Source organism: Convolutriloba macropyga, chromosome 3 (genome assembly GCF_964194025.1).
Source record: "Convolutriloba macropyga chromosome 3, txConMacr16.3, whole genome shotgun sequence".
Lineage (NCBI taxonomy): Eukaryota > Metazoa > Xenacoelomorpha > Acoela > Convolutidae > Convolutriloba > Convolutriloba macropyga.
Window position 1 is genome coordinate 5,780,776 of NC_134470.1, and position 24,225 is coordinate 5,805,000.

General features: G+C 37.7%; 2 protein-coding genes across 4 annotated transcripts in view; both read left to right on the top strand.

Annotated features, from left to right (window-relative positions):
* LOC142335803 (uncharacterized) overlaps positions 1 to 16,046 on the top strand; it is a 42,462-nt gene extending 26,416 nt beyond the window's left edge. Inside the window, exon 7 of the mRNA XM_075384131.1 lies at positions 16,030 to 16,046. Within this exon, the coding sequence (XP_075240246.1) occupies positions 16,030 to 16,046 (17 nt within the window). The remainder of the gene's footprint in view (positions 1 to 16,029) is intronic.
* LOC142336802 (uncharacterized) overlaps positions 1 to 24,225 on the top strand; it is a 78,580-nt gene that overhangs the window by 28,326 nt on the left and 26,029 nt on the right. For all 3 annotated transcript variants that reach the window (XM_075385728.1, XM_075385729.1, XM_075385727.1), the window contains exons 4-5: positions 22,609 to 23,188; positions 23,681 to 23,836. In XM_075385728.1, the coding sequence (XP_075241843.1) occupies positions 22,609 to 23,188; positions 23,681 to 23,836 (736 nt within the window). The remainder of the gene's footprint in view (positions 1 to 22,608; positions 23,189 to 23,680; positions 23,837 to 24,225) is intronic.

A 24,225-nucleotide genomic window follows, 5' to 3' on the forward strand; every position in this document is an offset into this window, starting at 1 on the left:
AAAGTGAGAAACGAGAGATTTAAAAAAATTGAGAAAAGAAATCGAGAAAAAAGAGAAAAAGCGAGAAACGAAAGCGAGAAAAGAAAGACACAAGAGAAAGTGAGAAAAGAAACCGAGAAAAAAAAAGAAAAGAAAGAGAAAAGAAAGCGAGAAAAGAGAGAAAATAAATCCGGAAAAAAAAGCGTCAAGAGAAAGAGAAAAGAAAGTGAGAAAAGAAAGTGAGAAACGAACGCGAGGAAAAAAGAGAAAAAAGTGAGCAACGAGAGCGAGAAAAGATAGTGAGAAAAAAATTAAGAAACAAGAGCGAGAAAAAAAGCGAGAAAAAATAGAAAAGTAATTGAGAAAATCAAGCGAGAAGAGAGAGAAAAGAAATCGAGCAAAGAAAGCGTCAAGAGAAAGTGAGGAAAAAAAGCGAGAAAGGAAAATGAGAAACAAAAGAGAGAAAAAAAAGCGTCTACGAGAAAGTGAGAAAAGAAAGCGAGAAAAGAAAGTTATTAAAAAAAAACTAGAAAATAAAGAAAATGAGAAAAGAAGGTGAGAAAAGTGAGGAAAGAAAGCGAGAAAAGAAACTGAGAACAGAAACTGAGAACAGAAACTGAGAAAAGAAAGTGAGAAAAGGAAGTTAGAAAAAAAATGAGAAAAGAAAGCGAGAAGAGAAAGTGAGAAAAGAAAGTGAGAAAAGAAAGTGAGAAAAGAAAATGAGAAAAGAAGGTGAGAGAAAAGTGAGGAAAGAAAGCGAGAAAATAAAGGGAGAAAAGAAACTGAGAACAGAAACTGAGAACAGAAACTGTGGAAAGTGAGAAAAGGAAGTGAGAAAAGAAAGCGAGAAAAGAAAGCGAGAAAAGAAAGCGAGAAAAGAAAGTGAGAAAAGAAAGAGAAAAGAAAGTGAGAAAAAACACTGAGAAAAAACACTGAGAAAAGAAAGTGAGAAAAGAAAGTGAGAAAAAAATATGAGAAAAAAAATTGCGAAAACAAATTGAGAAAAGAAAGCGAGAAAAGAAAACGAGAAAAGAAAGCGAGAAAAGAAAATCAGAGAAGAAAATGAGAAAAGAAAGTGAGAAGAAAGCGATAAGAGAAGGCGAGAAATGAAATTGAGAACAGAAACTGAGAAAAGAAAGTGAGAAAATGAAGTGAGAAAAAACTGATAAAAGAAAGGGAGAAAAAGTGAGAAAAGAAAGTGAGAAAAGAAAGTGAGAAAAGAAAGTGAGAAAAGAAAGTTAGAAGAGAAAGTGAGATGAGAAAGTGAGATGAGAAAGTGAGAAAAGAAAGCGAGAAAAGAAAGCGAGAAAAGAAAGCGGGAAAAGAAAGCGAGAAAAGAAAATGAGAAAAGAAAGTTAGAAACGAAGGCGAGAAAAGAAAGCAAAGCGTGAAAAGAAAACGAGAAAAGAAAGCGAGAAAAGAAAATCAGAGAAGAAAATGAGAAAAGAAAGTGAGAAGAAAGCGAGAAGAGAAAGCGAGAAAAGAAATTGAGAACAGAAACTGAGAAAAGAAAGTGAGAAAATGAAGTGAGAAAAAACTGATAAAAGAAAGGGAGAAAAAGTGAGAAAAGAAAGTGAGAAAAGAAAGTGAGAAAAGAAAGTGAGAAAAGAAAGTTAGAAGAGAAAGTGAGATGAGAAAGTGAGATGAGAAAGTGAGAAAAGAAAGCGAGAAAAGAAAGCGAGAAAAGAAAGCGAGAAAAGAAAGCGAGAAAAGAAAGTGAGAAAAGAAAGTGAGAAAAGAAAGTGAGAAAAAACACTGAGAAAAAACACTGAGAAAAGAAAGTGAGAAAAGAAAGTGAGAAAAAAATATGAGAAAAAAAATTGCGAAAAGAAATTGAGAAAAGAAAGCGAGAAAAGAAAACGAGAAAAGAAAGCGAGAAAAGAAAATCAGAGAAGAAAATGAGAAAAGAAAGTGAGAAGAAAGCGAGAAGAGAAAGCGAGAAAAGAAATTGAGAACAGAAACTGAGAAAAGAAAGTGAGAAAATGAAGTGAGAAAAAACTGATAAAAGAAAGGGAGAAAAAGTGAGAAAAGAAAGTGAGAAAAGAAAGTGAGAAAAGAAAGTGAGAAAAGAAAGTTAGAAGAGAAAGTGAGATGAGAAAGTGAGATGAGAAAGTGAGAAAAGAAAGCGAGAAAAGAAAGCGAGAAAAGAAAGTGAGAAAAGAAAGTGAGAAAAGAAAGTGAGAAAAGAAAATGAGAAAAGAAAGTGAGAGAAAAGTGAGGAAAGAAAGCGAGAAAAGAAAGCGAGAAAAGAAACTGAGAACAGAAACTGTGGAAAGTGAGAAAAAGAAGTGAGAAAAAATGAGAAAAGAAAGCGACAAAAGAAAGTGAGAAAAGAAAGTGAGAAAAGAAAGTGAGAAAAAACACTGAGAAAAGAAAGTGAGAAAAGAAAGTGAGAAAAGAATATGAGAAAAAAGAGAGAAAAGAGATTGAGAAAAGAAAGCGAGAAAAGAAAACGAGAAAAGAAAGCAAGAAAAGAATGTCAGAAAAGAAAATGAGAAAAGAAGGTGAGAAGAAAGCGAGAAAAGAAAGCGAGAAAAGAAATTGAGAACAGAAACTGAGAAAAGGAAGTGCGAAAATGAAGTGAGAAAAAACTGATAAAAGAAATTGATAAAAGAAAGCGAGAAAAGAAAACGAGAAAAGAAAGCGAGAAAAGAAAGTCAGAGAAGAAAATGAGAAAAGAAGGTGAGAAGAAAGCGAGAAGAGAAAGCGAGAAAAGAAATTGAGAACAGAAACTGAGAAAAGAAAGTGAGAAAATGAAGTGAGAAAAAACTGATAAAAGAAAGGGAGAAAAAGTGAGAAAAGAAAGTGAGAAAAGAAAGTGAGAAAAGAAAATGAGAAAAGAAAGTTAGAAGAGAAAGTGAGAAAAGAAAGCGAGACAAGAATGTGAGAAAAGAAAGTGAGAAAAGAAAGTGAGAAAAGAAAGTGAGAAAAGAAAGTGAGAAAAGAAAGTGAGAAAAGAAAATGAGAAAAGAAGGTGAGAAAAGAAGGTGAGAGAAAAGTGAGGAAAGAAAGCGAGAAAAGAAAATGAAAAGAAACTGAGAACAGAAACTGTGGAAAGTGAGAAAAGGAAGTGAGAAAAAATGAGAAAAGAAAGCGAGAAAAGAAAGTGAGAAAAGAAAGTGAGAAAAGAAAGTGAGAAAAAACACTGAGAAAAGAAAGTGAGAAAAGAAAGTGAGAAAAGAATATGAGAAAAAAGAGAGAAAAGAGATTGAGAAAAGAGAGCAAGAAAAGAATGTCAGAAAAGAAAATGAGAAAAGAAGGTGAGAAGAAAGCGAGAAAAAAAGCGAGAAAAGAAATTGAGAACAGAAACTGAGAAAAGGAAGTGAGAAAATGAAGTGAGAAAAAACTGATAAAAGAAAGCGAGAAAAGAAAGTGAGAAAAAGTGAGAAAAGAAATTGAGAAAAGAAAGTGAGAAGAGAAAGTGAGAAGAGAAAGTGAGAAGAGAAAGTGAGAAAAGAAAGCGAGAAAAGAAAGTGAGAAAAGAAAGTGAGAAAAAGTGAGAAAAAAAGCAAGAAAAAAATGAGAATCGAAAGCAAGAAAAAGCGAGAAGAAAAGTGAGAAACGAGAGAGAAAAAAGAAATCGAGAAAAGAAAGCGGCTAGAGAAACTGAGAAAAGAAGGCGAAAAAAGTGAGAGAAAGCGAAAAAAGAAAGCGAGAAACGAAAGCGAGAAAAGAAAGCGTCAAGAGAAAGTGAGAAAAGAAAGCGAGAAAAAATGTGATACATAGCGAGAAAAAATTTGATACAAAAGCGAGAGAATAATGCGAGGAAAAAGAAAAGAAAGCGAGAAAAGAAAGTGAGAAAAGAAAGTGAGAAAAGAAAGTGAGAAAAGAAAGTGAGAAAAGAAAGTGAGAAGAAAAAGTGAGAGAAGAAAGTGAGAGAGGAAAGCGAGAAAAAAAAACGAGAAAAGAAAGCGAGAAAAGAAAGTCAGAGAAGAAAATGAGAAAAGAAGGTGAGAAGAAAGCGAGAAGAGAAAGCGAGAAAAGAAATTGAGAACAGAAACTGAGAAAAGAAAGTGAGAAAAGGAAGTGAGAAAAAACTGATAAAAGAAAGGGAGAAAAAGTGAGAAAAGAAAGTGAGAAAAGAAAGTGAGAAAAGAAAGTGAGAAAAGAAAGTTAGAAGAGAAAGTGGGAAAAGAAAGCGAGAAAAGAAAGTGAGAAAAGAAAGTGAGAAAAGAAAGTGAGAAAAGAAAGTGAGAAAAGAAAGTGAGAAAAAACACTGAGAAAAGAAAGTGAGAAAAGAAAGTGAGAAAAGAATATGAGAAAAAAGAGAGAAAAGAGATTGAGAAAAGAGAGCAAGAAAAGAATGTCAGAAAAGAAAATGAGAAAAGAAGGTGAGAAGAAAGCGAGAAAAAAAGCGAGAAAAGAAATTGAGAACAGAAACTGAGAAAAGGAAGTGAGAAAATGAAGTGAGAAAAAACTGATAAAAGAAAGCGAGAAAAGAAAGTGAGAAAAAGTGAGAAAAGAAATTGAGAAAAGAAAGTGAGAAGAGAAAGTGAGAAGAGAAAGTGAGAAGAGAAAGTGAGAAAAGAAAGCGAGAAAAGAAAGTGAGAAAAGAAAGTGAGAAAAAGTGAGAAAAAAAGCAAGAAAAAAATGAGAATCGAAAGCAAGAAAAAGCGAGAAGAAAAGTGAGAAACGAGAGAGAAAAAAGAAATCGAGAAAAGAAAGCGGCTAGAGAAACTGAGAAAAGAAGGCGAAAAAAGTGAGAGAAAGCGAAAAAAGAAAGCGAGAAACGAAAGCGAGAAAAGAAAGCGTCAAGAGAAAGTGAGAAAAGAAAGCGAGAAAAAATGTGATACATAGCGAGAAAAAATTTGATACAAAAGCGAGAGAATAATGCGAGGAAAAAGAAAAGAAAGCGAGAAAAGAAAGTGAGAAAAGAAAGTGAGAAAAGAAAGTGAGAAAAGAAAGTGAGAAAAGAAAGTGAGAAGAAAAAGTGAGAGAAGAAAGTGAGAGAGGAAAGCGAGAAAAAAAAACGAGAAAAGAAAGCGAGAAAAGAAAGTCAGAGAAGAAAATGAGAAAAGAAGGTGAGAAGAAAGCGAGAAGAGAAAGCGAGAAAAGAAATTGAGAACAGAAACTGAGAAAAGAAAGTGAGAAAAGGAAGTGAGAAAAAACTGATAAAAGAAAGGGAGAAAAAGTGAGAAAAGAAAGTGAGAAAAGAAAGTGAGAAAAGAAAGTGAGAAAAGAAAGTTAGAAGAGAAAGTGGGAAAAGAAAGCGAGAAAAGAAAGTGAGAAAAGAAAGTGAGAAAAGAAAGTGAGAAAAGAAAGTGAGAAAAGAAATTGAGAAAAGAAGGAGAGAGAAAATTGAGGAAAGAAAGCGAGAAAAGAAAATGAGAAAAGAAACTGAGAACAGAATCTGTGGAAAGTGAGAAAAGGAAGTGAGAAAAAATGAGAAAAGAAAGCGAGAAAAGAAAGTGAGAAAAGAAAGTGAGAAAAGAAAGTGAGAAAAAACACGGAGAAAAGAATTGGGAAAAGAAAGGGAGAAAAGAATATGAGAAAAAAAGAGAGAAAAGAGATTGAGAAAAGAAAGCGAGAAAAGCAAAACGAGAAAAGAAATTGAGAACAGAAACTGAGAAAAGGAAGTGAGGAAATGAAGTGAGAAAAAACTGATAAAAGAAAGCGAGAAAAGAAAGTGAGAAAAAGTGAGAAAAGAAAGTGAGAAAAGAAAGTGAGAAAGCGAGAAAAGAAAGCGAGAAAAGAAATTGAGAACAGAAACTGAGAAAAGGAAGTGAGGAAATGAAGTGAGAAAAAACTGATAAAAGAAAGCGAGAAAAGAAAGTGAGAAAAAGTGAGAAAAGAAAGTGAGAAAAGAAAGTGAGAAGAGAAAGTGAGAAGAGAAAGTGAGAAAAGAAAGCGAGAAAAGAAAGTGAGAAAAGAAAGTGAGAAAAAGTGAGAAAAAAAGCAAGAAAAAAATGAGAATCGAAAGCAAGAAAAAGCGAGAAGAAAAGTGAGAAACGAGAGAGAAAAAAGAAATCGAGAAAAGACAGCGGCTAGAGAAACTGAGAAAAAAGGCGAAAAAAGTGAGAAAAAGCGAGAAAAGAAAGCGAGAAACGAAAGCGAGAAAAGAAAGCGTCAAGAGAAAGTGAGAAAAGAAAGCGAGAAAAAATGTGATACATAGCGAGAAAAAATTTGATACAAAAGCGAGAGAATAATGCGAGGAAAAAGAAAAGAAAGCGAGTAAACAAAAGTGAGAAAAGAAAGTGAGAAAAGAAAGTGAGAAAAGAAAGTGAGAAAAGAAAGTTAAAAGAAAGAGAGAAAAGAGAGCGAGCGGTTAAAAAAAGTGAGAAAAGAAAGTGAGAAAAAAGTGAGAAAAGAAACTGAGAACAGAAAGCGAGAAAAGAAAGTGAGAAAAGAAAATGAGAGAAGTGAGAAAAGAAATAGAGAAAAGAAAGTCAGAAAAGTAAGCGAGAAAAAATGTGAGAAACGAGAGCGAGAGCGAGAAAAGAAAGAGAAAAGAATTTGAGAAAAGCGTCAAAGAAAGCGTCAAGAGAAAGTGGGTAAAGAAAGCGAGAAAAGAAAGTGGTAAAAGCGGGAAAAAAAGCAAGGAAACAGAAAGAAAGCGAGAAAAGAGAGTGAGGAAAGAAAGTGAGAAAAGAAAATGAGAAAAGAAAGCGGAAAAAAAGATCGCCTATTTTTCATTCGTGGATTCCAAAATTTTTTCAAAATCCTATCACTTAGTCGATACTCTTTACAAAACCTCAGCAGACAGGACGTCCGTTAAAAACATGAAAATAACAACAACTTAGAGCTGAAATAATTATGTCTTTAACAGCTGTTGTTCATACAATTTCTCCCTCCTATAACTCGTCCATCAGGTTTTGTGCAGCAGGGTTTGTGGTCTCTCTCCTAACACAAGAATTGTCAGCAACCCTCTAACTGGTTACGGTCACCAATCTTGTCGCATCGGTCCCATCGTCTGAACTCGATGCGATCTGTGCACGCCTTTTCAGTTTCTTTGTGTTTCGTGGTCGAAACTTAAATAAAAACAGCTCGATAAATCAGAAAAAAACACCATATTTGAGGCTTAATTATTTGGCTTCATCTTACAGAAGTTTACCAAAAACTTACTCACTGTTCAATAGAGTATCGCTTTCCTCGTCAGAACTTGATATTATTCGCGCACGTAACTTCATCACTTGAAGAGCGCGCTTCTCGAGCTTCCTTAACTTTGTGGCCGAAAATAAAGAAAAACAGATTGATACGTCATAATGAATAAGACAAACGATGCTTGGAGCAACAATTATTTGGATCCATCTGGCGGAAGTTTAGGTAAAAGTTACTCACTTTTCAAGAGAGTATCGCTTTCCTCGTCAGAACTTCATATTATTCGAGCACGTAAATTCTTCATTTGTAGAGCGCGCTTCGCCAGCTTCTTTAACTTTGTGGCCAAAATCAAAGAAAAACAGATCGATACGTCATAATGAATAAGACAAACCATGCTTGGAGCAACAATTATTTGGATCTATCTGGCGGAAGTTTAGGTAAAAGTTACTCACTTTTCAAAAGAGTATCGCTTTCCTCGTCAGAACTGGATATTATTCGAGCTCGTCGCTTGTTCACTTGAAGAGCGCGCTTCTCCAGCTTCATCTTCGTGGCCGAAACTAAAGAAAAACAGATAGATAAGTCAGAAATAGTAAGACATTGCATACTTCGAGCAACAACAATCATTTGAATCCGAATGGTTACTCACTTTTCAAGATGCTGGATGATTTCCTTTTCTGTGTCCTGGTCTGCCTTCTAGCGTCCACCTTCTTTCTTTCTACGGACTCGACTTTGGCCCCCATTGCATCCTCGTCCTTGATTTTCAGTAGATTTTTGAGAACTGGATTATCTGGAGCCACGTTCAACGTAATGGCAGCCCCATTGAACTTTAATAGAAACTTTTTCATCTGCGGCTTTCTTTTCTTGACAGTCGCCCTCAGCTTAGTTATTTCGGGGCAGTTTCTTAATTGAGTTGCTCAATTTCTTAAGTTTTTTTCTGTCAGTCCACTCTGCACGTTTCGACTGACAGTAAGAGTGATATAGAGCCATTGCTAACCGTTGAACAGCAAACAAAATTTGCTGCTCAAACTTTTGAATTTCCGATTTGAAACTTTGCTGCAATCCTGTTATTGGCAAAGCACTTATTTTGAATTTTGAACCAAATTGAAACGTTACTTTTAACAAAGCAAATAAGCGTTAGCAAAAAGTTGAGCAGTGTTTTGCGTCTAAATTTGACGATAAGGGTCTGAGAAATTGAAAAAAAATTGAGCAAAACCTCACAGTCCCTAAGACCAGTTCAGACCTGCCCGCCCTGTTTAATTTCAATCACCAATGGAAGTTTCTGTCAGAATCCTGGCTTTGCGTTTGACAGGCAGAAGAACTTCACGCCGTCTGCAACCGTTCAATGTCAACCATAATTTGTTGCTCATTTTTTTGGATCTCAGATTTAAAGCTTTGCCGCAGTCCTTTTATTGGCAAAGCAGTTATTTCTAAAAGTTAACCTTAGCGAAAAAAAAGCGAATAAAGTTTTAGCGAAGAGCTAGCAGGATAACTGAATTGCAGGATAAGAGTCAGAGACAAAGAAAAATCTGAGCAAAACCTCACAAACCTTAAGACCAGTTCAGATGTGCCCACCCACCCTATTTAATTTTGAACACCAATGGATGCTTACCTAATCGTCGGCCATCTTGGATTTGCAAAAATCAATGACAATATGTAAAAACAATCAGTATTGCATGAACGGAAAGCAGTGGTTTAGAGGTTAAACTAAATGCAATGGTTAAAGGAATTCATTCAGTTAAAGGTCGTCGGCTCAAGGTCGCACAAACACACACGCACACACACACACACACACGCACACACACACACACACTGACACACACACACACACAAGTACGCAAACACACGCACATGGATAAATTATTGGCCTGATTCAGTGGTTAAACTTGATGCAACGGTTAATATCAGTTAATTCAGTTAATGGTCAATGGCTCAAAGTCTTATACATATACATTTTCTTACACACTCATGTACACGCAAGTAAGCGCACACAAGCATGCGCACACGTACGCGGTCAGGTTAAGAAAACGTTCGAAAACAAAGCAAACGCTCGAAAGTTTGAAATCTTAGCGAACGTTCGAAAACTAAGCGAACGTTCGAAACCGAAGTGAACGTTCTAAAACCGAAAAGAACACACACATACATTCAAACATACATACATATACACAACACCCACGCACACAAAGGACGACTACAATCCAGAACTTCCACTGGATGAGAACAACTACCGTTCAGTCCCCCTAGCTTCAGACATTACAATCGTTAAACATGCAACCTACACCACCATGCTTAGGCTCTGGATCTGCATATGTTTTTGTGCTCATTGGGCATGTAGCATAGCAAAAATGAGCAAGAGAAAGCCATTTATCAAAAATTTGCGTATGTAATCAGTTCAAAAGAAAAAGGCAACAGCATCGTTAGTGCAAGTGAATAGACCTATGAATCCGGCGCTAAAGATCTAAAGAGCTAATGATCTGAAGTGGTTAGATTTTTCTTGTGATGCGTTTGCGGGCCTGCTAGTAGACACTAATTCTAATTCGAATGCTATACAACCATGTTTAAGCGCCTATCTTCACGTGTTTAAGCGTCCCTTAAACAAACAACCTAGCGTAATGCATTCATGCTCTACCACCATGTTTAAGCTCCTATCTTTACACGTCTTAGCGCCCCTTAAACATGCAACCTAGCGTAATGCATGCATGCTCTACCACCATGTTTAAGCGCCTATCTTCACATGCTTTAACGGTCTTCAAACAAGCAGCCTAGCGTTTTGCATGCAATGCTTAACCCTGGTATGCGCAATGGTTAACATCGCTCCTATCTACACATGTGCGTGTGTTTCTCTGGCTGTTTTTCTGTCTATGTTTTCTCTCTGTCTTTTGGTTTTTTTCATTTCTGTCTTTTCTCACATTATTTGTTATTTCTTGTTATCTTTCCCGTTTTCTCTGGACTTCCTTTTCTCCCTCTATGTTGAGCCTTTTTTCGATAACAGATTTATCGGGATCCAGATTTAGACTAATGAGCGTTATTGCTGCGCCATTGGATTTAAGCAGGATTTTTTTCAAGTCCTGCATTGTCTTTTTGATAGTTGCCCTCAATCTAAGGCCGCGCTCAACTTTTTAGATTTTCTTCTGTCAGACTCTCGGCTTTTCGTTTGACTAGCAGAATAACTTAACGCCGTCTGCAACAGTTCAATAGCAGTTATTCGTTGCTCAAATTTTTGGAGCTCAGCTTTAAAGCTTTGCTGCATTCTTTTCATTGGTAAAGCAGTCATTTCTAAAAGTCAACTTTAACGAAGAAAAGCGAAGAGATGCGAAGAAAAGCGAATAGCGTTTTCGCGAAGAAAAGCGAGCAGTATAGTTGAATTGCGGGATAAGAGTCAGAGAAAATGAAAAAAATCTGAGCAAAACATCGCAAACCTTGAGACCAGTTCAGATGTGCCCACTCTAATTATTTTGATCGCCAATGGATGCTTACCTAATCGCCGGCCATCTTGGATATGCAAAAATCAATGACATTATATAAAAACAATCAGTAGTGCATGAACGGAAAGCAGTGGTTTAGAGTTTAAACTCAATGCAATGGTTAAAGGAATTGATTCAGTTAAAGGTCATCGGCTCAAGGTCGCACACACACACACACGCACACACCCACACTGACACACACACACACACACACAAGTACGCACACCCACACACACAGGTATAAATTATTGGCCTGATTCAGTGGTTAAACCTGACGCAACGGTTAACTTCAGTTAATTGTCAATGGCTCAAAGTTTTATACATATACCTTTTCTTACACACTCACGTACAAGCAAGTAAGCGCACACAAGCATGCACACACGTACGCGGTCAGGTTAAGAAAACGTTCGAAAACTAATCGAACGTTTGAAAACCGAGCAAACGTTCGAAAACTATGCGAACGCTCGAAAGTTTGAAATCTAAGCGAACGTTCGAAAACTAAGCAAACGTTCGAAAACGAAGTGAGCGTCCTAAAACCGAAAAGAACACACACACATACATACATACATATACACAACACATATACATATAGTTGCCCTCAATCTATGCATCTCGAGGCAATTTTTTAAGGCCGCGCTCAACTTTTTAAGTTTTTTTCTGTCAGACTCTCGGCTTTTCGTTTGTCTAGCAGAATAACTTAACGCCGTCTGCAACAGTTCAATAACAGTTATTCGTTGCTCTAATTTTTGGAGCTCAGCTTTAAAGCTTTGCTGCATTCTTTTCATTGGTAATGCAGTCATTTCTAAAAGTTAACTTCAACGAAGAAAAGCAAAGAGAAGCGAAGAAAACCGAGCAGGATAGTTGAATTGCAGGATAAGAGTCAGATAAAATGAAAAAAATCTGAGCAAAGCCTCGCAGTCCTTGAGACCAGTTTAGATGTGCCCACTCTAATTATTTTTGATCACCAATGGATGCTTACCTAATCGTCGGCCATCTTGGATACGCAAAAATCAATGACAATATGTAAAAACAATCAGTAGTGCATGAACGGAAAGCAGTGGTTTAGAGGTTAAACTCAATGCAATGGTTGAAGGAATTCATTCAGTTAAAGGTCATCGACTCAAGGTCGCACACACATACACACGCACACACACGCACACTGACACACACACACACAAAAACACACACACACACACACACACAAGTACCCACCCCACACACACACACACACATGGATAAATTATTGGCCTGATCAGTGGTTCAGTGGTTAAGCGTGATGCAACGGTTAACTTCGTTTAATGGTCAATGGCTCAAAGTCTTATACATATACATTTTCTTACACACTCACGTACACGCAAGTAAGCGCACACAAGCATGCACACACGTACGCGGTCAGGTTAAGAAAACGTTCGAAAACGAATCGAACGTTTGAAAACCGAGCGTTCGAAAACTAAGCGAACGCTCGAAAGTTTGAAATCTAAGCGAACGTTCGAAAACTAAGCGAACTTTCAAAAACGAAGTGAACGTCCTAAAACCGAAAAGAACACACACACACACACACACACACACACATACATACATACATACATACATACATACATACATACATACATACATATACACAACACATATACATATAGTTGCCCTCAATCTATGAATCTCCAGGCAATTTTTTAAGGCCGCGCTCAACTTTTCAAGTTTTTTTCTGTCAGACTCTCGGCTTTTCGTTTGACTAGCAGAATAACTTAACGCCGTCTGCAACAGTTCAATAGCAGTTATTCGTTGCTCAAATTGTTGGAGCTCAGCATTAAAGCTTTGCTGCATTCTTTTCATTGGTAAAGCAGTCATTTCTAAAAGTCAACTTTAACAAAGAAAAGCGAAGAGAAGCGAAGAAAAGTGAATAGCGTTTTCGCGAAGAAAAGCGAGCAGTATAGTTGAAGTGCGGGATAAGAGTCAGAGAAAATGAAAAAAATCTGAGCAAAACATCGCAAACCTTGAGACCAGTTCAGATGTGCCCACCCTAATTAATTTTGACCGCCAATGAATGCTTACCTAATCGTCGGCCATCTTGGATATGCAAAAATCAATGACAATATGTAAAAATAATCAGTAGTACATGAACGGAAAGCAGTGGTTTAGAGGTTAAACTCAATGCAATGGTTAAAGGTATTCATTCAGTTAAAGGTCATCGGCTCAAGGTCGCACACACACACACACGCACAGACACGCACACTGACAAACACACACACACACACACACAAAAACACACACACACACACACACACAAGTACCCACCCCACACACACACACACACATGGATAAATTATTGACCTGATCAGTGGTTCAGTGGTTAAGCGTGATGCAACGGTTAACTTCATTTAATGGTCAATGGCTCAAAGTCTTATACATATACATTTTCTTACACACTCACGTACACGCAAGTAAGCGCACACAAGCATGCACACACGTACGCGGTCAGGTTAAGAAAACGTTCGAAAACGAATCGAACGTTTGAAAACCGAGCGTTCGAAAACTAAGCGAACGCTCGAAAGTTTGAAATCTAAGCGAACGTTCGAAAACTAAGCGAACGTTCGCAAACGAAGTGAACGTCCTAAAACCGAAAAGAACACACAACACACATACATACATACATACATACATATACACAACACCCACACGCACACAAAGGACGACTACAATCCAGAACTTCCACTGGATGAGAATACCTCCCGTTCCGTCCACCTAGCTTAAGACATTGCGCTTCCGCTTCTCAACCCATGGACCCAGGTTCAAGCCGGAATGTTGTCAGCCACTTTCGCTGAATACCATGTTTAAGAGGTGTTAAAACATGTAAAGGTTACGAGCTTAAACATGGTGACATAGCATTCGAGTTAGAGTTAAAATATAGATTATGTTAAATGTAAGTCTCGCGTGAGCACAATATTTAACAGCGGACCTTTGCCCCGTGCTTTAACGATCCTCAAATATGCAGCCTACACGACCATGCTTATGCTCCTTATCTGCAAATGTTTTTGTTCTCATTGGGCATGCAGCTTAGCAAAAACAAACGAGACAGAAAAACCATTGAACTGAACTTTGCGTATGTAGTCAGTTCAATAGACAAAAGCAACAGGCGTCGGTAGCCCAAGGAATTAGACCTATGACTGTGAAGCGAGGGGCATGAGTTCGTGCCCGATTAGTGCAGGAAAAGTATGCCTTTCGTACGGGGTTAAAAAATTGGGGCGTTGGTTGTCTTTTTCTTCCCTTGTTTCTTTGCAACCATTCATTTCTTTGCAATTATTTGTTATTTCTATCTTCTTTTCGTTGTTTCCTATTCCTTCATTTTTTTCTTTCATTCTCAATTTCTTCCTCTCCTTCTTATCTATTGTATTAAATGCAAATCTCGCTTGAGAGCAATGGATAACGATTTTAACGTGTTTTAACAATTCTCAAACATGCAGCCTACATGACCTTGCTCAAGCTTCTTATCTGCAAATGTTTTTGTTCTCATTAGGCATGCAGCTCAGCAAAAACAAACGAAAAAAAAACCATTGACCAGAATTTTGCAGATGTAGTCAGTACAATAGACAAAAAGCAACAGGCGTCGGTAGCGCAAGGGATTAGACTTATGGCTGTGAAGTGAGGTCCATGGGTTCGAGCGCGAGTAGGAGAGGAAAATGAGTCATAATATATGTGGTTCAAAAATTGGTGAGTTGGTTGTCTTTTTCTTCCCTCCATTTTTTCTTTGTTTTTATTTGTTATTTATATCTGCCGTTAGTTTTTTCTACAGTCCTTCATCTTGTCCTTTTTTCTCGATGTCTTCCTGTTCCGCTTGTCTATTATATTAACTGTAAGTCGCACTTGAGCGCAATGGTTAACAGAGCTCCTGTTTTCACATGTGTTTACGATCCTTAACATGCAGCCTACACCACCATGCTTAAGCTCTGGATCTGCATATGTTTTTGTGCTCATCGGGCATGTAGCATATCAAAAATGAGCAAGAGAAAGCCATTTATCAAAAATTTGCCTATGTAATCAGTTCAAGGCAACAGCGTCGTTAGTGTAATGGATAGACCTATGAATCCGGCGCTAAAGATCTAAAGAGCTAATGGTCTGGAGCGGTTAGATTTTTCTTGTGATGCGTTTGCGGGCCTGCTAGTAGACACTAATTCTAATTCGAATGCTATACAACCATGTTTAAGCGCCCTTAAACATACAACCTAGCATAATGCATTCATGCTCTACCACCATGTTTAGGCGCCTATCTTTACACGTCTTAGCGCCCCTTAAACATGCAACCTAGCGTAATGCATGCATGCTCTACAACCATGCTTAAGCGCCTATCTTTACACGTCTTAGCGCCCCTTAAACATGCAACCTAGCGTAATGCATGCATGCTCTACCACCATGTTTAAGCGCCTATCTTCACAAGCTTTAACGGTCTTCAAACATGCAGCCTAGCGTTTTGCATGCAATGCTTAACACTGGTATGCGCAATGGTTAACATCGCTCCTATCTACACATGTGCGTGTGTTTCTCTGGCTGTTTTTCTGTCTATGTTCTCTCTGTCTTTTTGTTTTTTTCATTTCTGTCTTTTCTCACATAATTTGTTATTTCTTGTTATCTTTCCCGTTTTCTCTGGACTTCCTTTTCTCCCTCTATGTTGAGCGGTTTTTCGATAACAGATTTATCGGGATCCAGATTTAGACTAATGAGCGTCATTGCTGCGCCATTCGATTTAAGCAGGATTTTTTTCAAGTCCTGCATTGTCTTTTTGATAGTTGCCCTCAATCTGTGCATCTCGAGGCAATTTTTTAAGGCCGCGCTCAACTTTTTAAGTTTTCTTCTGTCAGATTCTCGGCTTTTCGTTTGACTAGCAGACTAACTTAACGCCTCAATAACAGTTATTCGTTGCTCTAATTTTTGGAGCTCAGCTTTAAAGCTTTATTGCATTCTTTTTTTTGGTAAAGCAGTCATTTCTAAAAGCTAACTTTAACGAAGAAAAGCGAATAGCGTTTTCGCGAAGAAAAGCGAGCAGGATAGTTGAAATGCAGGATAAAAGTCAGAGAAAATGAAAAAAAATCTGAGCAAAACCTCGCAAACCTTGAGACCAGTTCAGACCTACCCACCCTAATTAATTTCGATCACCACTGGATGTTGCTTACCTAATCCTCGGCCATCTTGGATATGCAAAAATCAAGGCATTAGGAATGATAATACGTAAAAAGAACGATCAGTATTGCACTAACACAACTCAGTGGTTAAACTCAATGTAGAGAGTCAACTAATTTGAATTGCGAAAATGAAGAGAATGAATCTAGATAAAATTAACAAACTGATTAACAATTTGTTCATAAGATTACATTTCCAAATGCGGCAACTTACAATCACGAGACAATGTGAACAGACAGAAGCTCATGCACAGGATGTAAACAAATTTACAAGTATGAAAACTTAAGATTCGATCTTCAAAACTAGAATTAAATGAATGAACAAAATAAGGTAGATGAAATGAACTAAACTAATTTAAACATAAAATGAACTTGTTTAGCTACACCAAATCGATAGCCCCAAACTAAAATGTACTATTGTACCACATTTCCCCCTTGGCGAAAATAAATGACAAAGTTATTTATCAGAAAAGTAATAAGCATATGTACTGGTTAAATAATAAATACTATAATGTTTTAATCAGAGTTTTAAACGCAACAGTTTTCGAGAAACGTACTTTAATCACTCTCACTTTCATAATATCTCTCAGCCTCGCCAACCGTCATCGACAATTCTGGTTCTTCATAATTGGGTGAGACATAAAATTGGGTAGGGTACGAAGGTGTCGGAGAACATGGGCCGACTGTAAAATTAGTTTCCTCTTGATTAGATTGTACTGCGGCTGTTTGTATGGCGGAAATTATTGATTTATTCTCAATTTGTTGTTTCTTGATATTTTGTCGTCTTTTATGTTTCCCAATTGCACCAGTACTTGGAGTTGAGGGAGGGCAAATTTGGATTGAAGTCGCAGACTCATCCGATGATGTAACCGATACTGTGGAGCGTTTTCGTTTTGTTGGGTTTAATGCTACGGATGCCTTTGTAGCTGCTTTTCGTTTTGCCCTACTAGGTGGCTCCGCTATAACAATGCTTGTGGTGGGCAATTCCATTGGCACTGCGAAATCGCTACTTAATTCGGTGGGTTGCTTTGGCGGTGCTGTTTTTTTCATTATAAATGGGTCCTCCAAATTCAATTTGACTTTCTTCATTTGGAACTTTACATAACTTTAATGGTGCCCATTTATTAGCAGGTATGATAGATTTTAAATTTTTACCAATCTTGACACAGGGGTTGCACTTTGCAGTTTTCGTAGCTATGTCCCTGTGCATATATGGCCACCACGCGTGTGTTGCCATATCGGTCATCCCCCAAGTGCCAGGATGAGTTGCATGGATGGCGTCAACATAGGCGTCTTTGATCGCATGGGGAAGGGCAATCCTGTCGTCTATGCAAACACAGCCGTTCTTTACATGCAAGTCTTTCCAGAAGGAATGGATGTAGGGTGAGATTTGTTTGCATCTATCTTCATTGTCGGTAAGGATGCAATCGCGAATCTCTTTCAAAATCGCGTCCTTAGTTGTCAGGCTGGCCATTAAGGAGCTGGAGAAGATTTTAGAGAGGGCGAAATTGAAGGAGTCCAGATAGAGGTCGTCTACTGAAGGCGAAGTGGCTGAAGGCGAAGTGGCTGTTGTATCGGTCGTGGGCGTGATTGGAGTGGCGGGTGCTGCTTGAGCTGTTGAGGGTCTCTGTTCTGCAAATCGCAATCTTGAAGGAGTCGATTGCTTGACTGTCATCAAGGTTTCATCATCGGAATTTGATTGCGACATCATGTATACGTTATTGAATTTCGTGGCTATTCGTTGGAAATTGTTTAATTTAGAGAGCGACTGTTCAGTGGATCGATTCAAGGCAAAAAGCGAGGGAGAGATGTTAGCTGTCTCGATTTTGGGGTTGGAATTTAAAGCATTTGGTGTTAATTCACTTATTCGGTTATCATTTTGCGTACTTGTAGAATATTCTGGACTTCGCTGTGCAAATTCACTGCACAATTTATAATTGGAATTTGGATTATTTATGACGCTTTTTGTAAGTGGATTTCGCGCTGCGAAATCGACGTAATTTTCGGCGTTCAATAAGAAGCGTTTTGCACTGCGTTTAATTACATCCAATTTAGCTACGATAAATTGCTCGTCATATGCAGATATATTAACAGATTGTTGTTGCGGGTCGCGAGAGATATCCACTAATCCCATTTTTGAGCCAGGGAGATGGTCAATTGAAAAATCAAATGTTAATAATCGATCTACCCAACGTGTCAATCTACTATTATATGATTTGTTAGACCTGTTTTCTCTCATGATTGAGAGAAGAGCTCTATGATCAGTTATCACAGTAAAACGTTTGCCGTACAAATAATATTTGAAATGTTCCACGGACCAGACAACACCCAAAAGTTCAAGCGCATTTATACTATATCTGTCTTCAACAGAGTTCAAAAATCGTGACGCAAATGCTACTGTGTGCCAACCATTAGGTGTTCGTTGTTCCAATGCACATCCCAAACCTTTGCGTGAGGCATCGCATTTAATTCGTGTTTCTAATTCCGGGTTAAAATGTTTATTTTCAGTGGTTTCCGCGATTTGTTCTTTTATCAAGGAGAACTGTTTTTCATGCTCGTCCGTCCAAAGAAATTTTGAATTTTTCTTGAGCAAAGGTCGAAGGGGGTAACATAATTGTGACAAACTTGGAATAAATTTTCCTAAGTGGTGTACTGAACCCATAAACGATCGAAGTTTTTTTAAGATTAGTAGGTGCTGATAATTTTCCAATTGCATCCGTTTTACTTGAAAGTGGAGTTACACTTGATTGTGTAATATTATGTCCAAGCCATTCAATCTTTTCTTTTGCAAAATGTGACATTTCGCAAGATTTATTCGCAGATTTTCTTGATCTAGTTTTATTAGACATTTTCGTACCAAATCCAGATGTTTTTCGATTCTACCTCTGCTCACAATCAATATATCTTCCAAGAAACAGAAATTATTATCCAAACCAGCAAGGGTACTATCATTAGCTTTTTGGAATTCAGCTGGCATATCCGTTAAGCCGTAAAATCCAGTTTTAAATCGATATGTGCCAGTCATATATCCGCTAACAATATTAAAGTTACAATGGCGGGCCGTATCACTGTGTAACTTAAGTTGGCTATACGCGTACTGCAAATCAAGAGTCGTAAAATAAGCAGTCCCTTGCGGCGCCGTTGACAGAGTTTGCGAGATTGTTTGAATTAGCGAATCTATATTGGGCATTTGATACTTGTTGTTATGAATAGCTTTATTTAAGATTTTGGAGTCAAGTGCTATTTTGATTGATTGATCCTTTTTTACCGTAATGACAATTGGAGATATGAAAAATTGATCAGAACAATTGTTTAATTTTTCTATATGTCCTTCGTTTAATAGTTTTTCAAGTTCAATTTTCACTTTCGGTTGAAGATTTATCGGCACTTTTCTTCCTTTCTGATGTATAACTCGATAATTTTTGTGGAATTTTGAGTTAACCGTATGGTTTTTTGATTTTCCAATTCGGGATATCAAATTGGGAAACCCCTTTACAAGTGATCTCTTTATTGCACAAGGTTGATCTATGTTATTGACTTCTGTTTTCGGACAAGGTTTTTGAGATATTGCGATTCCTAACTGATCAAAAAGATCTCGTCCTAATATTGGTCGAAACCCATCAGCTACGACTGTGATTTTTGCTTTCTGAATATTCCCATCATTGCATTTTACCGGCGTTTTTAAAGTGCCGAGGGAATGAACATACAGACTTCAATTCTAGTGGTTTTTTCTCTGACCATTGTGATTGCGCACAATTAAACATCATTTCTCTTGCAAGTGACATATTAATAATGGTACAACCACTACCGGAATCGAGAAGTAAATTACAATTTTTGTTTTCAATCGTTAATGACAAATTTTTCATTGCTATATTTGGTGAACTAATATTTTCGACGGTTGCAACGTAATTATCATCCGAGGAATCATAGTCTGAATTAATTTGTTCATTATAATTTATATAATTGACGTTCTGATTTTCCTGACTTGAATTTTGATTAGATGTTTCAGCAGTTTCTACGGTGTTAATGCAATTGGTCTGTTGAGTATTTCGTGTATTGTTAAGTCTTCGTCGACATACCTTGGCAAAATGGTTTTGCAAACCACAGTGATTACATTTCTTACCCATTGCAGGGCAAACCTGACGGTGTGTTGTTGTCCAAACTTGACCACAACCACAACACTGTCCAACGGATGCACGGTTGACGACTGCTCTACTTGATTGATTTCCACGGACACCCGCGCCGCGAAATCGGTTGAATTGTTGTGTTGCGTTCACTGTACTGCCAGTTGCACCGTTATTAGATGAAATTCTCTGCTGATTCTGATTACCCATTTCCATGTTGACTGCAATGCTGAGTGCCCTCTCCGGTTCAACTGTATCCCGTAGAAGCTCCCGTTGAATGTCATCATCCAACATGTTTGTGATGAAAATATCTCCGATGATTGCCTCTTCACGATTTTCGAAATCGCAATTTTCAGCCAATTCTTTCAAGATGCTATAGAATTGTTCTACTGTTTCACCCTTCTTCTGCTTTCGAGAGAAGAACACATATCGATCAAATGTGATATTTCTTGGGCGAATAAAAGCTATCTCTATCATTTCCGAAAGTTTGAGGGTAGCCAAGTCGTAAATATTGTCATGTGGGAATTTTTGTGTAAGTAGTCGTCTTCCTTCCGTACCAATACTTAGGTACAAAAGAGATACACATTTTTGGCCACACAAATTCCATGGTCGTGATTACATTTCTTACCCATTGCAGGGCAAACCTGACGGTGTGTTGTTGTCCTAACTTGACCACAACCACAACACTGTCCAACGGATGCACGGTTGACGACTGCTCTACTTGATTGATTTCCACGCACACCCGCGCCGCGAAATCGGTTGAATTGTTGTGTTGCGTTCACTGTACTGCCAGTTGCACCGTTATTAGATGAAATTCTCTGCTGATTCTGATTACCCATTTCCATGTTGACTGCAATGCTGAGTGCCCTCTCCGGTTCAACTGTATCCCGTAGAAGCTCCCGTTGAATGTCATCATCCAACATGTTTGTGATGAAAATATCTCTGATGATTGCCTCTTCACGATTTTCGAAATCGCAATTTTCAGCCAATTCTTTCAAGATGCTATAGAATTGTTCTACTGTTTCACCCTTCTTCTGCTTTCGAGAGAAGAACACATATCGATCAAATGTGATATTTCTTGGGCGAATAAAAGCTATCTCTATCATTTCCGAAAGTTTGAGGGTAGCCAGGTCGTAAATATTGTCATGTGGGAATTTTTGTGTAAGTAGTCTTCCTTCCGTACCAATACTTAGGTACAAAAGAGATACACATTTTTGGCCACACAAATTCCATGGTCGTTCCCCGCATAGTATCCCCACTTCTGTTATCTTTTGACGTTTTAACTCCCATTGCAACTTCAATTGATTGTTTCTAATTCGACGCTCTCTCTCAGCTTCATCTGTTGTATCTTCAATTGGCATCCCGTACTTCGGTTCCACTGGCAATCGAACTGTCGTTGGTTTGGATTGTAACAACGTGTCTATAGTGATATTCTCTCGAGCGAGAATCGCTAGTTTTACCTGGATTCGCCATTTTTCCCATCTGATTGGCGTGTCCGAAGTTGGTCGTTCCCAAAATGGCTCTATCGACAACGGTGTTTTCCTAGATTCTCGAGCTGGCTGCGCCATGTCGCACGGATTTGCTATCTGTAGGAATGAGATGATTCGCGACGCCGATAAGCTTATTCTACAACGGCTATTTATGGGTGAATTGATGGAGCGAATCGACGCTAAATTTTGTTGCTTGTGAATTGAATATTCTGGTTACAGAATATAGGCGGATTTGGCGTAGCGAAATTACACTCGATTATTAATTGGGTATTTCGCTTAGCGAAATACAATTAAATTTGACTCGTTTAAAATAAGACTTTTTGGCGGAGCGGATTCTAGTTAAAGAGAGAGTCAACTAATTTGAATTGCGAAAATGAAGAGAATGAATCTAGATAAAATTAACAAACTGATTAACAATTTGTTCATAAGATTACATTTCCAAATGCGGCAACTTACAATCACGAGACAATGTGAACAGACAGAAGCTCATGCACAGGATGTAAACAAATTTACAAGTATGAAAACTTAAGATTCGATCTTCAAAACTAGAATTAAATGAATGAACAAAATAAGGTAGATGAAATGAAGTAAACTAATTTAAACATAAAATGAATTTGTTTAGCTACACCAAATCGATAGCCCGAAACTAATATGTACTATTGTACCACACTGACATTGAGAGTTAAAATATCGGAGTTCGGTTTGTTGTTGCACTGCAGTAATCATTCAAAACCTGTCACAGGCACTGTGACTTTCTTAATCAAAGCTAAGTGCATGTTAAAAACGCTTTACCGGCAATCTAATGCTACTGATTTTCGATGAAACTACAATTTTTGGCGCAAAGCAGATGGCCGGGTTCATGGGCAATTTTCCATATATTGTGTACACTCATGTTGGGCATATCGGACAGAGCATAATTTCATCTTAATCGTCCAAAAAAGAACACTGAATTTCCCGAAACTAGTCGTCAAACAAACTGTCAAAGGCTGTTAATCATATAAAATGTAATCAGTATAACGCAATGTAGTTTATCATTATGTTTGCAAACAAAAGGTTTAGTTTAAGTACAAACGAAAAAAATGCACAAAATTTAATCTAAGACAAAAATAAAATATTCCGAGAAAACTTGTTAGTAGCTACTAACAAATTTTCTCGAAATATATTTTATTGATTTTTCTCTGATTTTTCTCTGAGATTTAATTTTTGGGCCACAGTTAACTTCACACTGTATTTGAGATGACAGCGGAACGTACTATGCAAATAGCGGACTGCTCTCAGCTTTCCTTCTGTTTCACGTGTCATTGGGTCACTATCTTGCGAAATAATTTTTAAACTGAGCGTTTAGATTTGACGACAACCTCAGTTTGGTGCCGAATCGCAACTCGGATTCCGACCGCATCATTGACTCGAGTGACGAAATCACTTTCTCAGACGAATCAAACTCGGACTCGGATGGAGAGTGTGAAATAATTGATGAAGAGGAATTTCGAAATGACGAGAACTTAAATGCAATGGAGTCTTCTGTGTCTTCGTTCAGTGACGTAAGCGATTGCGAAATTGATGACGTAATTGATGACGCAATTGACGACTTTGAAGTTGTGGATCCGGATGATGTTGAAATGAGTGATTCGGCTCCAAGAGGATCTCGGGCAGTTATTCCATCTGGGTTCAAAACTCTGGCGACGTCACATTTGTTCACGCCGAAAGACAGCCGAGAAGGAGCTTTAGGTGATGTTACCAGAGTGTTGTGTTATGAACAAGATTTCTTGATTCGGAGTGAATACTTGACTGATAGACAGATTAGGAGAATGAACGGACTGTCAGATGAGGAGGTCAGAGGTCAAGAGGTGAAGAGAAGGAATAGTGTGAAAGAGGTCAGCAGTCGAACGAGGGAGATCGTCGTTGATTGGCTGATACAAGTCCAGGTTAATTGATAGTTTCGACCAATCGAATCAGCATTGAATAACAATTACAGAATCATGACTAATAAATTGTCAAAATAAATATAACAGATTTCAAGATCTTGATAGATCCGAATACAAATTGCTAATCTGTTGAAGGGACCCTCAATCAAGTTCATACGAATTTGAAGCTTTGAAATCAGTAATACTTCAAAAGAGTTCCAAATGTTTGCACTGTGAATCATTTGCAGTAATTTAGTTTTGAAAAAAAATTTAAAAGATCTTTGAAAAAAATCGAATGACTTCAGAAGCAAATTGCCAAATTATGTATTTCATAAAAAATTTTTCTTGCCATAAATTTGAGAGGCGTAGAATATAGGGCTGCATGCGTTTGAAGTGTTACTATGCGCAAGATAAACATTTTACAGATAGCTTTTTTTGAAATTTTTTTGAAAAAATTAAAATATTTAACGTAAATTTCTGTATAGTCGCAACATTCCTTGCATCTGTGTTTAGAACTACTGTGGCTTCCAAGTGGAATCCCTGTTCTCTGGAGTGGCAATGTTTGATATCTACAATGCTGTTTACCTCCCGGATGTGGAGACCATACAACTAGTGGCCATCACGTGCATTCTACTCGCAACCAAGGTCAACGAAGAAGATCACGCTGATGTAAGGATTATTGGATCTATTCTGTTCCCCCCCCCCCCACCACCACCAGCTTAGTGAGCATAAATTTTCTATGACCCCAGGCGCACGTGCTTGTTTTCTTACATAGTAACGTGCTATATAACAACATATAATTTGTACCTGGAGGTAATAAAAAACACTGGGGGGGGGGGGGGGGGGACAGAATAGATCCGAATTATTTCACATGGTGTTCATGATTGATATGCTTTACTAAACAGGGCAACTTCGTTTTTTTGTTTGGTATTTGTTGAGCCAACAAACTGTTCCAAGTTTTTACAGTCTTTTTGAACGGCGGTTGAAAATATTTTGTACAACTGAATAATGTAGCAAAATATTGTCATATTTATAAAACTAATGCATTAACATTTGAA